Below are 17,515 nucleotides of genomic sequence, written 5' to 3'. Positions count from 1 at the left end.
ACATTTAAACATTGCTCAAACAACATACAGCAACTTTTTCTTCTCGCACAAAACAGTTGTAATGTTTCGTCTTACGAACGGGGCGTTTAAAACTGTTTTAAATTTTTTTTTTTTTGATAAAATGATACTGCCCATCCACAGGGCTTCTCTCTGAGTAGAGTGCATTGTAAAAGTCAAATTAACACAATATCTGCAAATAATTTAACATTTAAAGGAAATGAATGGTAAAAAAAACACACACACGCACACACACACAAAAGTAAAAAGTTTCACCATATCACTGCTTGGGCCGACATGAGTGCTTCTGTAAGGAGATTGAGGTTAAAGGTCAGCCATGTCCTCATCCATCTGCACTGTCTGTAGTTTGGCTAGCTCCTTCCCCTCCACAGCCTCCATCTCCCCGCACATTGCCCGCACCATCTCGTTCACGCCTCCTCCTGAGCCCGAGCCGTCCACCTTGTTCTCTGACAGGTTCATGTATTCGCTGTTCATGCCGGGGCCCATCAGGTGGCCTCCCCTAACCTCGTGGCCCCCGAGGTACTCCGTGGGCTGAAGGTGGTGGTGGCTGCTTGGGTCCGTTTGGGCCATCAGGGGTGTGCTGACAGTGAGGGTGGTGTAGACCTCAGGCTCTGGGCTGGACGATGTGATGGTGGGGACCTCCGCGGCTGAGATGGGACCTTGGCTAGAGGGAATCTCTTGAGAGTTGGGGGTAGTGTAGCTAATCTGACCATTGGGGTCCAGGTGGAGTCCGTGGTGGTACGAGGAGTAGACGCCTCTCTCCAGAGGTTCCTTCTTGATGGACGGTTGGCCGACGTTGCTCATGCTGTAGAGGACTGTGCTGTGGTGCAGGGACGACATGGTCAGCTTTTCCTGCTGCTGGAACGAGTCATCGTTGGAGGAGCTCACTGCTACGTTGTTTAGAGACATGGTACCTGGAATAACATGATCATAGATCAATACATGCAGTATATGAACATCTAGCTCCCATTCCCACTGCTAGGTCTCTTAACTTATTATATGTTTCATTTACAGCAGACTTCAGCCCCAGACTTGCTGTTGTGTGTCTCACACACTTTACAATCTCAATGCCGGACACTGTGGTGCCTCAGAAAACTGATGGAAAAGCCTGCCAGGACTCAACAGCAAGCTGCAATTTCTGTTTTTCCTTATTATTCATCCTGGTGTGGATTCTCTGGTTTATGTCAAAGTAAGTGCTGTAATGGCTTATTCCCTGTTAGTGTGTTTCATGGCCTCTGATTGTCTGAAACATACCCCCCCCTCCCCCCTGTGCTCTGGAGATCAAGAGTGCAATGATGATGAGTGATGTTGACTTCAGAACTTGTTTTTATTCATCTCTGGGGTTTTCAGAGGACCACCTCCTTTCTGCGTGTGTGTGTGTATGCATGTGGGGCCCTTCCCTGTTTCTTCAGCTCTGTGTTATGTGTAGTATCAGCCCTTTGGGCTACAGCCCAAACGCAGACAAGCCAAGAATAAAGCTGCTCAGATATATTGGGTGGACGTAGTAGAGACCTGTTGACAAACCACCAGGGACGTGCAGCACTGCACTAAAACATTTAAGGAGAGCAAAGGGCACCAATGACCTGCGATCAAGCTGGGAGATCTGTCTATCTATTCTATTATATATGACTGCAGAAGATTATATCTGGATTTAAATTATGCTAAAACTGTGATGGATCTTATTTTTGTCTTCTTCTGGTCTTGACAGATAAAATAATATAACAGCATTACATTACAGCAAATTGAATATATTAAATTAGTTAAATGAATTGCGAATTTTGAAGCAAAAATATTGAAATATTTAATTTATGCCCAATTTCCAACTCAATATCACAAAATGTATATTCCAAATAAACATAACAACAAATTTATTACAAGAAAAAAAGCATGAAATGTTAAATAGATAATTTTCTGAACCCACCTGGAGTTGAGGAAGAAGACGAAGAAGAGAGCTGCAGGGGAGGAAGACCTACGTTGCTGTTGAGTAATGAGCTGCCATCACTGTCAGACACTCCGCTCGGTACCTGCACCAGGTTGTAGCCGCCCAGCTGGAGTGCACCTGATGAGGAGCTGAACGTCAGCACAGAGGAGCCCCCGTTCTGAGCAGCCATGGTGTGAACCCCTTCCAGCTTCACCTCCGCCCCATTCACACAGCCAGAGTAGGAGCCATACTGCAGGGCTGAGTCCTCAGCAGAGCTGCCCAGTCCCTTCTCCTGCCCCGACTGCATCTGCATGTCCACTCCAGAGCCCCCCAGCAGAACCCCACCAGACGGCCTCAGAGGGTTGAAGGCCAAGGGCTGGATGCCCAAATTGAGCCCGTTGAAGAGGATGTTTCCGGGTGTGTGGAGGTAAGACGAGCTACCATTGTGAAACACGGTGGAGGAGGTGTTGCTTGTTACTAGACTGCCATTGTAGAGACCACCACTGCTGGAACCGGGGGGCATCTTGATATCCCCGATCTGCTGAATGACCACCCCACTGTCCAGAGGCCCTGTTTGAATGGGAAGGGTCCCATGTGTGATCACCCCATCTGAGGAGTTAGAGAGGGGTCGGGGAGACAACTCCTCCTGACCTTTACTAGACTCATCCTCTGTGCTGTGGTTACCATCGGATTCACTGTGGGGAAAAAGGAACATTTTGTGTCACAAAACATATATAATTAATCATATGTGGTAAATGATTCTAATAAGATGCCATTAAGATGCTTTTTGGGTTTTAAAAAAAGAAATTAGAAATTGTGTATGTGTAGATACATATAGAGTACTATTTTAATATTTGTGTCTGTTGGGCAAGAAAGAAGACACTCTCTAAAGCATTATTACAACCACAAAGCAAAATTCAATAAAATACAATTTTGTACATTGTCTCCACCCACGTCTTGTCTGTGAGCAGACAGGGTCACATTGGTTGCTGTGTTGTTCCACAGCTTTGAAGAGCAGCCTGTGTTTGTGAATGTGAAGCCCTCTTACCTCATGGAGTGCTGCACTGACAACAACCAACCAACGTGCAACCATTTGGTGCAATAAATTCTGGTGTGACAAAATGCCAGCACTGGTGGCGTGACAAAACAAATGGCTCAAACTGGTTATTTGCATTCCTTTCCCCCTAATTTAAAATGTAAAATGTAAATCTTTATTTTAAATTTTGAAGAAGAAACAGCTTTAAAAACAATATGTACGAATGAGGCTGTTATAGTTTATTTATTAGCCTCCTTTTTAAAGAGTGATTCAAACAGCTGCACACACCCCCCACCCCCACCCCTGCCTCCCAAAACGAAAATAAAAAAACTCCTTAACCCCCCCTCTTCCAGGAACAGATATACAGATAAGTTGGGCAACAAGTGGCAATGAAGTTTGTTGAAATTGTCCAAACGTTATAAGAGGTTATAAAGTTTGACAAAACATGGGTTCAAAATTATTTTGTAGATGTTTAAAGTCAATCTATAATGGCGTGTGTGAGAGAGAGAAAGAGAGGGAGAGAGAAAGAGAGAGAGAGAGAGAGACAGTGAGAGGGGTCACCTCCACCAGGTGTGTCAGCTTTGTTCACAGAAAGGCAAACATGAAAGAAGACAAAATTTAGTCTGTTTGTGAAGAGGATTATAAAATGAAACGCAGGAAGCTGATGGAAGCTCTGAGATCCTTTTTGGTCTGAGAGGAACAAAAAGTGATGAAAATGATTTATGTGCTGGGCTCACATGCACACGCTACACACACACACACACACACACACACACACACACACACATACACACACACACACACACACGCACTCAGGCACACACACATAAAACATGAGAAGAAGAAACATAAGTCACCTTTTGAATAGTCTCATCAAAGTTTAGCCGCTTTATGTGTGTGACAGTCAAATTATTGGAGTGTGTAAGTTACTATGTTATTTTGTTGCTTATGGTTTCCATGCCTCTTGGCACCAACACACTTGAAACCGGATCTGAATAGCAACCGCTTCATATTTCAAAACATTAAAAGCGTGCCTCAAACCCATTTTACGTGTACTTTTGTTGTTTCTTAATTATTAACAGTTAATGATTCTCATTATGAGGCCATTAAAGTGTGTCCGACGGGAGATTATGAATTACACTGAGAACAGTCACTCACTCACTCACTTGAGTGTGAATGGTAATAAAAGCGCTCTTCCACGAAAAAAAGCTTTCAAATACTTAGTTAAAATTAGCCAATTTGAATGCGCATTTTACGCACAGAACTCTCTCTTTTTGTAATAATTTGGGTGATAAGACTCTTGTTTTTGAAACAGTGTGTGGCTTCATCGTTTTGTTGCCTCACCTTTTTGATTGTGCCTCGGAAGGATTTCTGTCTCTCTGCCTCCTGTTTTTGAACCAGTTGCTGACCTGGGTCAAGGAGAGTCCTGTAATCTTGGCGAGATTTCTTTTCTCGGCAGGAGAGGGGTACCTATTCTGATTATACAGATCCTTCAACGCGTTTCGGGACCTCTCCTTGAAACAATAAACAGTCTCCTCGCCGTCCCAGATAGTCCTGGGGAGAGGGTACTTTCTCCGGATCCGGTACTTGTCCACTGCGCCCAAGGGTCTCCCCCGCGCCTTCTCCGCCTCGGTGTACCGGGACTTGTACCACAGATCTTGCAGAAAAGTGTGGTTGGACGGGCTGAAACTGTGGTTCTCCAAAATACTGTACAGCTCCTGATACCGAGCCTGGTGGAAAGCAACGAGGGCTTGGGCTTTTAGGATGCTTTCGTTGCCGCGTAGCAGGTCACTCTGTGGTAGGGACCACAGGAACCTGGCCAGCCGGTCCACATTGCCTCCCTGCTGCAAAGCCTCGCAGACACACGCCACTTGCTCCGGGGAGAAAGCCAGGGAGGAAGCGGCGCTCACCAACAGCTCCGTGCGCACCGTGTCTGCGTTGGGAGTCGTGCGCTCCATGGACAACTCCGCCGCGTCCAGCGCCACAAGCTTGATGCACTCCCGCTTATCCACTTCCTTTACATTTTCCCTCTTGATGTCATTAGCTGTTGTGACTTCTCCGGCAGAAGAAGAAGACATTTTTTTTGTTCAAGCCTTCCCTGGTAAAGTCACTCCTCCCAGCTCGATCAGGTTACCTCCTCGCCATGCGAATGCGATCGGATATCTGACAGCAGCTGTAAGTAGATATCTCTCTCCCCTTTTCCTTCCAACGTGACTTTTACTCTGCGGGGACTGGAGCTGGAAGGAGACACACTGGGGTCTATCTACAGGAGAGCCACGCTATTGGCCGATCAGGGGCCCATAAGGGAGGAGCAAGCGGGATTCAGACACGAATGTTTGGTTTCCAGCTGTCAGTCATATAGCCTCCAGTATATTCCCGTAGCTCACCTGTGCAAGGTGAGTGCTTTTGGGATCGTGGGAACGGGATACCCTTGTTGTCTGTATTGTCAGGAGCTGCCATGGCTGTGGGTATGCAGAAACAAATAAGCATTAGAAGCTTTAAATTCCCATATGGAGGTATGGAAATCCAAGGAGGAAATCAATTTAAATACAGTGACTCTGTCTGAATGTAGAAGAATTGACAAAATATCCACACTCCCTGTTTCAACTTATATTTTCTAAATACTTTTTTTATTCTTATTATTTTTCAACTGGATAAATGTTTAATAGCATTCAAGGCAGATCTATAACAGTTGAAGTTGATATTTGAAATAGAATGAGTATTGACATTTTTTGTCTATCACAAGCCACACAGACATTATATCAAGCCAAAACACATCACATCATGATCCCAAGAAGCAATGTAAGATCATACTCAATCCATTCATTTTTAAAAGGTTTGATGTAGCCTTGAACTATTTGAAGGTAACATCTTCATATTAAATTCATTTTCAGTCCATCTCAACATATTTCTGTCTTCCAACGAAGCTCTGACGTGTTATTTTCCCTTTTCATTTCAGAGCCAGTTTAGCTATCTCTCTTACATAAATAGGATGTGCATTAGTAAGACATTTTAAACATAAGCATTTGTAAGCTATTAAAGACCACAGAGGAATATGTGAAAGCTAACTAGCTTTGTCTTGCAGCATCATGTTTATTCTGTCAAAACTTCAAAACTGAGGAATTGGTCATTTTTGTCTTTGCGAATAATCATTTTCTGTCCAGTGTGGCAATGGAGTCTAACCTTATGGACTACTTTGTTGTCCTAACAACTATTGACATTTATACATTGTCACTAAATCAATAAAAGACGGGTCTGGGCTTGTTTTGGATGCATTAAAGTGCACTTGCTTTCAAAGCTGTAGCACTTGGAAATACTGCTTTTGAATTAAAACTATTCAACTAATCCGCCCTGTAGTCACTATTTTACCAATATATCATCATATATTATATAGTATATGATAATCAGATTATATATCTATTATAATTGATTATTTATTTCCCCAGACACTAAACCAGATACTATAGAGTTAGAGGCAATGGGGGGAATCATATAGGGACATTTTATATTTATTTAATTTAAATTTTAATTATATTCTTACTTGCAGACTTACACTAGATCATGGAAAAAGGGAGTCATCTACAGGCTACTGCACAGAGGAGACAGTAATACCAATAAATCAATATATATACTTGATAACAATGCAACATCATTACCAGTTATGGAAGTCTTTGACTCTGAACCAACTCAGCTTTATACAAGAAGTTAAATAAGTCAAATAGTGATATAAGTAAACACAAAAGGCATATAAGTAAAAAACAAACAAGTAAAGGACAGTAAGTAAAAAGTGGGCATAGATCGTGATTGAAATCAAAACAGTATTGGCATTGGTGTAAAGAAGAGGTGTTGTGTGATTAATATAACATTATTTACCTAAAGAATCAAATAATAACAATAGTGGTGTATAACTTAAATAGTTGTATCTAAATAGTCATGGGAAAACAGGCAATGTACTGCAATACTGATATAAATTTAAGTGACCAGTGGAAAATAATGTATGCAGTAGTTATTTAAACAGTAAACAGTATGTAAGCAGTTATTCTTAGGGGGCAATTGTGTGACTTGAGGTTCCAATCATTTATTTGTGTATGCCATTATGTTACTGTAGTGTGTGTGTAGGATGCTGTGTGTAGCAAGTGATAGTGTGAATACGTGAAAAATAAACTACTCAGCTGTTTTTTGTACCTCGGACCTCCCGGGGCTCTCCAGGGACCCCTGGGTGCGGTTGCACCACAGTGTGACCACCGGCCGCTGCTGTAGAGGTCATCATTAAAGAGGAACTAATCTTATTAGTGGAGCTTCCCGTCGGACCACATTGTGTGTGACGCAGCGGTTCGCCGCCTGGAAAGTGACAGGAGAGCTGTGGCGAGTTGTTGACATTGTTGTCAAGCTTATTACTTTGTGTTTTCGAGACAGAAATGGACGACCAAGGGTGTCCGAGATGCAAAACCACGAAATACAGAAACCCGTCCCTGAAGCTGATGGTGAACGTCTGCGGACACACGCTGTGAGTACATTTTACGTCCGACAGCTAAACAAAGTGCAAACCTCTCCACACCACGACGTTTCTGCTTCAAAAACGTGTAAAAAATGACACATATTAACACAAGCCTCAAATGTGTGTGTAAAATGATCTCCATCTGTGTTCAGTTTAATATCTAACCCATTAAACACGGTTAGCTAGACTAGCGGAAAACGTTAAAATGCGTCATGAAAGCGTCGCCTGTGCTTAAAGATGTGCTGCATTATGTAAAAGACACTTTTATATTCACATAGTTTAAGCAATTTAATAGCGTTAAAAGTGGCTAGAGAGACTGAAGACATGTGTATGGGTGCTCCATATCAACAATCTGGTAGTGTTAAACAATATGGCAGCCCGCTAGCTTTCATTTAAACTAAACAGATGATTGTTTACACCTGGCTCGACATGCCACAATGATGGAGGACTTTAATCATACACAGCTTTTTATGTGTGTGTGCTCATTTCTAACAACATATGACATTTTATGGAAAATACAAGAAGTTATGAGACATAATTGTATAAACTATGTGTAATTGAAGTTTGATCCACTGCATGAGTCGTGAAGGAGGGCCAGCATCTACTTTCAAATTCAACATAGTGTCTCAGTTTCAAGGTATTTCAATTGAATGGGATGTACAGCTTAATTATCTCATAACTAATATGTTTTTTTGCTTCTATTTGATTAATTGTAAGCTCTGTAAATCGGATTCTCATGTATTCAACCCAAGACAAAGATGAAAGTCCCTGCCAGACCAAACCTCTACCCTGCCATTAAGATCTATAAGGTAGCCATTTTTACCTTTATGCCTAAACCTAGCCACATCAAGGCTTATACCTAAACCCTTTTTATTAAGTGTGATAGGCCTGGTTTGTGGCTCAGTCACAGCAGGTCTACACATTTGGGATTCATGTGTTTGCATAGAATAACTAAACAAATGCCCTTCCTACATCACAACCCTGAAGAGATGTTTTCAGTTGTTGACATAGTCGAGCCAACAGCCAAAACCAACAAACATCTAATTTAGAGTCACATGAAACAAAGACAAGCAACTAAACCTTTGCTTTTGTGAATCTCACACCAGAAAATATTATTTATATGATAAATTACTTCATCAATCATTTATCTCAAGTGTAATTTTTATTATGATGACTTAATATGTTAATTGTTTTATCACAAGTTCACAGTCTAATTTATTATTATCCTACAGTTTTGATTGTGAGTCAGCCACATCCTCACATCCTGTCAAAACTTGTTTGCTGAGCGTTTTTCTATATTTAACCTTGTCATCTGTTTCAAAAACCTGGTCATTTAAATAAAGGGGACATGTTCTCTGCGAGCATCATGCAGGACGGTGAGAGTCTGATGAGAGCATCTTTTCGACCCTGTCTGTTTATTGACTGTACCATCAGGAAGTGGCCATGCTTTGTCATCAGGTCAGCAAGCTCATAACTCACCGCCTCTGTCTGTATATGGGGCCTCACGCAGAAAATTAAAATGATTTTGCAATGAAGCAATTTAGGAGAGATGTCCCAGCCAGGGTCACCTTGGGTTTGTTCCTCAGAGCTGGTGCAACAGTGAATTTATGCACCACTTGGAAACTACTGTACTCGGCAGCTGTATTAGTAATTTCATCACTGATGTCATTTGGCTTTTTATTTGCTGCCAGGCTTCTTTTAGAATTGTTAAATAAGTGGGTTTGTACTGTAGTTTGAGCAGTGTGTTTCAATTTCACAGTCGCTCTTTTTGCCCATTTGATGTAATGAACAACTATGTGCAGAAAAAGTGAACAAGGATCAAAGGGAAATATAAAACGTCAAATTATGTAGGAATGTACATTAGGTAAATGTGTACTTAAACTAAGTCCAATACTTAGTGATGTATCCACATTTAAAACAATTCATGTAGGTTTAAAAGTCGTAGACTAGTAGGGGAAAGGTAACTTTAAAAAAAAAAAAAGAAGAGAGATAATGTGTATATTTCTAAAGTGTACCATAACAATCATACTTGCCAATTATCTCTTAAATTAATGATCAATTCTTATCAACTCAGTTATCTTATCCACCTACCTCTTTTGTGGGCTTGCATGCTGGTACTCTTATGCTGAAACAAGTATTCAAACATATGAGTAAATCAACAGGAATTTTAATCATCTTTTCTTCATTTAAGTAATTTATCAAAAACTTCTGTTCATTTTCTACAGGACTGGGATGGCCATTCAACTCTCTTGGTTGAATAATCATTATTAAAAAAAATAGACACAGTGCTAAAATAAGTGTGGTTCATTTAAGTTTAAAAAGGTCAAGGCGCTACAATGTCTACTACTTTCAAATGAATGGAATAGGTTAATAATTGATCAAGCAAAAATGCCAAACAGTCACTGGATCCAGCATCTTAAATGTGAGGTTTTGTAGCTTCTTTCTCTTTTATAGTCACTATAACATAGATTACCTTTTGGACTTTTGGTTGGACAAAAAAAAAACGCAATGTTATCAAATCATACAGTACGAGAAACAGGGATGAGAATTAGTTTTTATTATTTTTACTTTTATTTTATACTATTTGTGACGTTTTGTGGTATTAATTTAAAAAAAAGAAAAAGTAACTGGTGATAAATATAACCATGAGCTGCTGCAGCCATGGTTACACTCTATAATGATTCATTCATTGAAATAACTGTCTCAGCCTCTCTTTCTTGGCTTTGTCGAGTCGCCATTCCACTCGGGGCTGAGCAGCCTTCCTGGCGATGCAATGCAGTATTGAGCTTCTCCACCTCTAACATGCGTCTAAATTTAAACCTCACCATAGCACATTTTGTATCCCTGTCACTGGAGGCGCTTGATGTGTGTTATTTATTACCTTTGTACAGTGGCACCGGGCCCATGTCCTTTGGCATTTGACACTGGGCACACAGGCAGGCACAAACAAATGTGGGTTAGGCACATGGTGTTGATTAGCAGGTGGACAGACAAGACACACCCAGTTAATTAGAAATATGTTCTTAGGTCTGATAGACACATGTTTCAGGGCGACATATACTTGTGAAGTGGGAAGAGTGTAGTCATGGGTGTCGATTGGTCCAGAAATAATCTCTGTTCATTTTCTATGAGACAAGGATTAAATAAAAAAATTCTCATTATAAAAACTAGAGGCTAAAAGAAAATGTTTAACTGTAGATTTAAAAGGTCAAGACACTAGACTGTATACTTACAAACTTAACTTTGGTAAGTAAAGGGACATGTTGATAATTTGGAAACTGCGCTTTAGGGCTGAACATTTAATTGAAATTGTATCAGAATTTGAGTATGGCTTACTGTAGTTTTCAAATCGGAGGAGGAGCAATGTTTGTTAAAGGCAAAATGTGTCTCAGAATACAATTTTAAATTAAATATTGTCATGCTGAGAGTTGTCCTGGCACCATATTTTACAGACTTGAAAAAAACAGTTGTTTGGTACAAATCCCCACAATAATTCCATTTAATGTTGTCAAAATGAGTCAAAATAATCAGTTAGATTCAGCAAGTTCGGCCTTACTGTGCTTATGCGCTTTATTGCCAGCTCAGTGACAGGTATATTAGCTTAGCAGTTAGCATAAACAGTCAGGCAAAGTTAGCCTGAATCATCCACCTCCAATCCCCTCAAAAAACCACACATTATTTTTACATTTTCTGTTGTTGCACTGATTAAACAAACATCATACAGTGTTTTATATTAAATGAGAGACGTGTGAGTGATATCGATTTACTCATCTAACGTGGCCACAAAGTGAATATGGGCACCCAAATAGCGAGTAAAACATTTTGTTGCTTTTGCTGCTCACAGAGAACCTCCCATTCACACCACTTCACTTGTTCTCACAGTATTTTACTACATTAAAATGTGTTTTTATTTTGAGGAACATTTAGATTATGATTAAAAGAAAACTTAACTTGAATTCACATTAACAATGGGGGATATTACATCTGGAACCTGCCCAATTTACAAGTGTGTAAAGTACACCAAATCTAGGGTTTATTTTTTTTCCAGATCACACATGACCGGCTAGCTTCCTGTGTAAGCAATCAAACTGTTGGGCCTCAGCATTTTTTCACTGCACCGCTGCAGGTATTGTAGGTCACGGGGCAGGACAAAGTGTCATAGCGGGCTTGTATTTGACTCAAAGTCAGCTCTGCTCTGTGAATGTCCAGAGAAGATCATCAGCTTTGCAACAGCTCCTGTCTGTCTTTAGCGCTGTTTCATTCCTGCTCTTTCTTATATAGGGAAGAGGCAAAGATACAGGCAATGTCACCAAGGGGTGATGGGGGTGGTGGAGATGGAAAGGAGGCCTCTTTGCTGAGCCAGGACCCTGTTTATCCTCCTCTTACCACCCCCCCTTACCTGCTGACAGCTGCAGATGGGAGAGATAGGAGCCTGGAGCTCTGAGCAGGACAGGTGAGAGAGGGAGGAGTCAGGAGGACTCACTGTGTGACAACAGCCCTGGGAAAGAGATGGCAAGCCTCTAGAGATATGTCTGCCCACTTAAATGTCTGCTTTGGCCCAGTCATATGGCTTCAGAAAGAAATTTCTGAGTGTCCCTTTGATTACACAGTGCAATAAGCACACAACTCGAGTGTTGTGACTCAGAGAAGGCACACTTCAGAGGAAAGATGGCAAATTGACTCTAAAAGTCTCCTCCCTCCTTTTTAGACGTTCACCTCTTTGCTCTAGAGTTACACAGGATTTCCCCTTTGGAAAGTTCTGTTGTGTGGTCCATTTATGGGGCAGGGGGCAAGCTACGCCCCACTCCTCGCCCCATATTGATGAATGGCCTCTTTGTGGGCCTGTGGAAACAAGCTGAATCCCCTCCATCTACCTCCATATGGCCAGGCCTATACATCTCCCGTAGCCTCAGGCCACAATGAACATCTGCCTCTTCCAGGCTGAAGTCGAGCAGGGGCTCCTCATGCTCTGTGGCACCAACTGGACAACGCAGATGTTTCTGTCCACAGTTCTGCTTTCATTTATATTTAGTCGCTTCATCTAAGCCAAGCTGAACTGACATGCTTATAAGTCAGTCTCTTGTAATGCCTCATTTATTCTGTATCTGTGTGTTGTATGGCTGCAAAAGCTTCAGTGTCACACTTGGCAGGTTGTGCTTGTTTGACCCATATCTGAGACGCTATGCGTAAACAGTCAAACTCCATGGCTCTGCAGTTTCTCCTGTAACTGCTTTTTTTTTTGCTTTGAATCCTGCTGATTAAGTGAAATGCCTTGCATGATGACTCCTTGATGATTGTTCTAATAGACTCCATCCCCAGAGAGTTTTTGACAAGGCACCAGTGTCTCAAGCCAGTCCTTGACTTTGGAAAGAAATGACTCAACCATCAATGACGTATGTTGTCTTTTTCCCCTCAACTTTGCTATATTTTTATTATGAAAACTGTCAGTTCTCAAAAGCAGATAGTAGCAGTTGGAAACCAGATGTTGGCCATTTCTGTGAAGGTGGTCAAGAGCAGGAAGGTGAATTCCTGTGGAAATAAAGCTCCACAGAGACTTAATTAAAAGAGTGTACTGTGCAAACGTTTATCCAGACCCTCCACCCCCATCAGGGGAGATTTAGGAACATTCTCATTGTCTTCAGTGTCCAATCCTCACTTAAGTGTGACTGATGGGTAAACGCCTACCTGCATAAAGGTGTGATTGATGGCTAAGCTCAGGGTTGTGCCCTCAGGTAGGTCTGCTAGTTGCTATGGTGCTTGGATGGTGCATGACGTTAACCTCCCTGTCTGTCTGAACCTGGGCTTAACCTGAAATTCCCCAACATTATCTGAGGGGTGTTTCAGCCTTTTTGTTCAGTACTGGTCACTGTTGGATAGTCCTGCTCTTTACCAAAGAGAACTGTGATTCGTGGTTGCTTATATCAGGAACCAAAGGCCACCTGAAAAACTCATCATGACTGTGCTGTACTGCTACATATTTTGTCTCGGAAAGTAATCGTATCCATTAAACAGATTTATAGTAGATATTTATATCAATAACAGCCTAGATTTCCACTGTATTTAAAAATGTGGCTCAAATTTCTCCATGATACAGCTTCCTTTCATTCAGGCATCGTGTCAGGAATAATAAGGACTTTTTTTTTTTTTTTTGGCAAAAAAAGGAGAAAAGTTGGAATTGCACGTGGACATCACATACTTTTTTGTAAAATGGATAAATGAAAGCTTTAAACATCAATGACAATTCAGCCTAAAATCCTTCAATTTACTAATTCAATAAGGAATACACACAACACTACAATTGTCCATCTGTATTTCTCTCCAGAATTACGTAACACTCGGTCCATTCTTATAATGATAGACTACACTGTAAATTACTGAGCTGGATCTTATCATGTTATGCAACGTGGCAGAATGACTGAGGTCTGTTGAAATAACAATAAAGCAAATGTTTTTCCAGTGCAGACAGACACTCCACTGATGGGGTGTCAGACTAATTTCCTCTTGACTGAGAGTAGGAGGCAGCCTAATCGACATTCCAATCATAATCCCAGCCATCTTTGAGCACTCAGAGGAAATATTCCTATGCCCCATTATCACCCACTGCGCCTGATGATAACTTACAGACATTTAAAAAAAACACAGAAATTTGCTTCACGTTGAGGAAAGTTGTAGCCACAGCAACATGCACGCACACACACAGCTGACTCTCAGGCTGCGCTGTGGTGGGAGTGTCACTTCTGTAAGGATCAAACACAGTTCGGTGCTATTTGTTAAATTCAATTTTGTCGTCTCTTGCCCTCGCAGATGTGAGAACTGCGTGGAGATGCTGTTTGTCCGCGGCTCGGGCAACTGCGTCCAGTGTGACACGCCTCTGAGGAAGAGCAACTTCCGCGTGCAGCTCTTCGAAGACCCCACTGTAGATAAAGAGGTGGATATTCGCAAGAAGGTGCTGAAGATGTGAGTGAGAGGGGGGGACTGGGAGGGTGAGGGGTGCGGCTCTGAGTGTTTATGTGTCATCCCATGCCTCCTCCCACTTCTTAAGCCACCTTTGTCTTTCTCATTACACTGTTTGTTTTGTAGACAATGAGTCTCCCCAGGGGGGCCTCAATCAAGAAGGCTCTTTCCATGCCAGGTTTTTACTTCTCTGCCCCTCCCTGCCTTCTTTCTCTCCCTCTCTCTTAATAGGCCCTTAATTGACATCTAACGTATGTCTATTAACCAGTATGCAAGCATGTTTTGAAGACATAAAACGCTTGATTTAATGGATACTATAAATGTTTGTTTACCCTACAATATGCAACCTGTAATGCATATTTGCTCTCATCCGGTTTTCCTATTTGTATCATCAGTAATGTTTTTCTTCTGCAGATACAACAAGAGAGATTTTGACTTCCCGAGCCTGAGAGACTACAACGACTATCTGGAAGAAGTGGAGGATATAGGTACAAGAACCAGCTTAGAACTGACCACTAAAGGGATGCTTAGTACTGCTGAAATGATTTCTCCCTGACTCTGACTGCACAGGCAGATGTTTAATAGGCATTAGTGCCAGCCAGAGCCATGGATCAGGGGCTAGCTCTACCAACATTAACACATCTTGACTGGCAACTTCACATGGGGTTTTAACCCTTATCATTGGGCAAAATTGAGCTTTTATAGGCTAGTTCTTAAAGTTGGTGCAGGGATGTTCAACATTGACTATCTCCCCTTTTTAAACGTATAATACCACTTAAAATTCCCCTTAAACAGCCTTAAAATTAATGCATACTCTTTTCACAGTCTGACAATAGCATATAAGTTAATGTTCTACATCCCCTCATTCCAGCATGGCACTGAAAATCTATCCCCAGAAAAATATTGAATTACCAGATGACATTTTAAGGCTTTCCCCATTGATAATCATCAGATGGAAAATTGTACAGGGCTTGAACTTGTTATACACCATTCCATGCATTTAAGCATTTGGGCACATTTGCTATATGTGGATCTTGGCTAGGATTTAAAATAACAATATTGTGGGTTTGAACAGTGCTTATCTGCACAACATGATGGAACCACAAAAAGATCCATTGGTTGCAGAGGTTGATGGTGGTTTATGTCTTTTCTAATGTAGTGTATAACCTGACAAACAACATCGAGGTGGAAGACACCAAACAGAGGATGGAGCAGTACCAGAGGGAGAACCGAGATCTCATCCAGAAGAATAAGGCTAAGCTTGTACGTACTGAGTGCAATTATCCATTAATTATACTTTCATTAATAATGATAATTTGAGACTAAAATATACACTAGATGGAAAGTTTCTTTTTCTCTTGCTCCCCCCTTTACAGTACAATGTTGCATTACCAATGCTGGTGTGTATTGAATATGGGCAAAGAAGTAACAACATCCTGTGTTTTTCTCTTGCTCTTCTCAGACACGAGAGCAGGAGGAGTTGGAGGAGCTGCTGTTGCTGGAGCAGCAGGGCAATGAGCAGCGGAGGCTGGATTTGCTGCAGGAGGAGCAGAGGCAGCTACAGGCCAAGAGGAAGAGCAAGCAGGCTCTGCTGGATGAACTGGTAAGATACACACATGTTGCATGTGCATATATTCACAGAACAGCTAGTATTGTGAAGCAAAGAGCACTCACTTTATGACAGATGTTCCATGTCTTACACACATTCACACACATATGCTCAGCCTGAGGGTTCATGGCTGAGAGATCATTAAGAGCTTATTACCAGTCATTGTGCTGCGGGCTGCATTGTTCTCATTCTGTGATTCCAAAGCCTCTTGACTCCATTGTGTTGAGCTGCAGGCTTTGGAAGTGATTGTTCCTGCAGAGCGGGCTTCTGAAGGACCATCACAGATAGCAGGCTAAGCTGTGTGTTTGTTTGTTTAAGGCACAGGGCCTGTTGACTGTAGGCAGATGAGATCAGCTCTCACCCCCCTGGGGGAACTCTGCTGAGCTCTGACATCTGTACGTCCCTGTGGCCAGAAAGCTCACTGTTCTCACACGTGCAGTAAGCCACCAAATACTTTTTGAAGCCTTGTTGCTGATTCCTGATGCAGTGAATAACAACATGAGTTGGAACTTGGAACACACTTGTTGATTATTGTGTTTACCTCATGAGTATGAGAATGATGTACATTGAATGTTTGTTTTATGGATAATGGATTATTTATGAATTTATATTACTTTTATGGATTTTATCATTTCATTTCCTCAAGAACTTTGAAGTGAGAACAATGTTAACCATGTGATGGCATGCATATAAAGCAAATGCTCACAAACACTCAAATCAGTGTATTGCACATGCAGCTCAGCACCTGACTGAAAATGTATCCTTTGCTGATTTTACTTCTGGTCAGTGTTGGAAGCCATTAAATCAGTTTTAGTTGATATTTAAATGCTGAGACACCTCTAGACTGTCCTACCATTGCTGTCCACCCCATCAAAAATACCCTACCTCCTCAGTGAACGTGTCTGAGCTTGTGTTCTCAGACCTCTGTGCTTGGCAACACTCCACTGGAGAAATTGAAACGTCCGACCTTGCATTTAATGGAGGTGAAGGCGGCGCAGTGCACTTGAAGCAGCGTCCCCTGCAGTGCCACAGTTTGTGAATATGGCTTGCATCAATAATGTGAAAGCTAGCCTGAAAGCACCCTATGCTGAATTATCCAAATAGACAGGGATGTCTATCTGGATGGGTGGGGGACTCTTCTCAACATACAGCTTTTACAGAAGGAAAAGGCCTTAACATATATAAGTGTCAGCTATTCCCGATGAAGCACTTTGTTCCATATATCACATACATAAGATACCTTTCTCATAAAATGCTCTATCCTGTTTGTTTCTCCAGGAGCAGTCTCAACTTCCGGCCACCATCTTGCTTGCCCAACATAAGGTCCGTGCTGCCCAGCTGGAGACACAGATAGAGCAACAGAAGCAGGCGGTCAAACCTACCACCCTGTTTTCAACTGGAATCAACCTGGTGAGTGCAGCACTTTGGATATATTAGCCCTCTAACCCCCTGTTCATCCAGAGGTCATCCAAGATTCAA

General features: G+C 41.7%; 2 protein-coding genes across 2 annotated transcripts in view; one reads left to right on the top strand and one right to left on the bottom strand.

Annotated features, from left to right (window-relative positions):
- Nucleotides 1-234: 234 nt before the first annotated feature.
- On the bottom strand, nt 235-5,216 carry six4a (SIX homeobox 4a). Its single transcript, XM_053335422.1, has 3 exons — nt 4,320-5,216; nt 1,940-2,634; nt 235-932 (listed from the first exon to the last, which is right to left on the bottom strand). The coding sequence occupies exons 1-3, from the start codon at nt 5,051-5,053 to the stop codon at nt 322-324; spliced, it is 2,040 nt and encodes a 679-aa protein (XP_053191397.1). The 5' UTR covers nt 5,054-5,216; the 3' UTR covers nt 235-321.
- Nucleotides 5,217-7,287: 2,071 nt separating this feature from the next.
- mnat1 (MNAT1 component of CDK activating kinase) overlaps nt 7,288-17,515 on the top strand; it is a 34,154-nt gene continuing 23,926 nt past the window's right edge. Inside the window, exons 1-6 of the mRNA XM_053335608.1 lie at nt 7,288-7,482; nt 14,278-14,430; nt 14,842-14,915; nt 15,587-15,690; nt 15,890-16,030; nt 17,315-17,446. Coding sequence (XP_053191583.1) covers nt 7,394-7,482; nt 14,278-14,430; nt 14,842-14,915; nt 15,587-15,690; nt 15,890-16,030; nt 17,315-17,446 — 693 coding nt within the window. The 5' untranslated portion in view covers nt 7,288-7,393. The remainder of the gene's footprint in view (nt 7,483-14,277; nt 14,431-14,841; nt 14,916-15,586; nt 15,691-15,889; nt 16,031-17,314; nt 17,447-17,515) is intronic.

This window comes from Scomber japonicus, chromosome 16 (assembly GCF_027409825.1).
Source record: "Scomber japonicus isolate fScoJap1 chromosome 16, fScoJap1.pri, whole genome shotgun sequence".
NCBI classification, from domain to species: Eukaryota; Metazoa; Chordata; class Actinopteri; order Scombriformes; family Scombridae; genus Scomber; species Scomber japonicus.
Note: the sequence above shows the minus strand (reverse complement) of the source record. Positions and strands in the feature narration are given on the sequence as shown.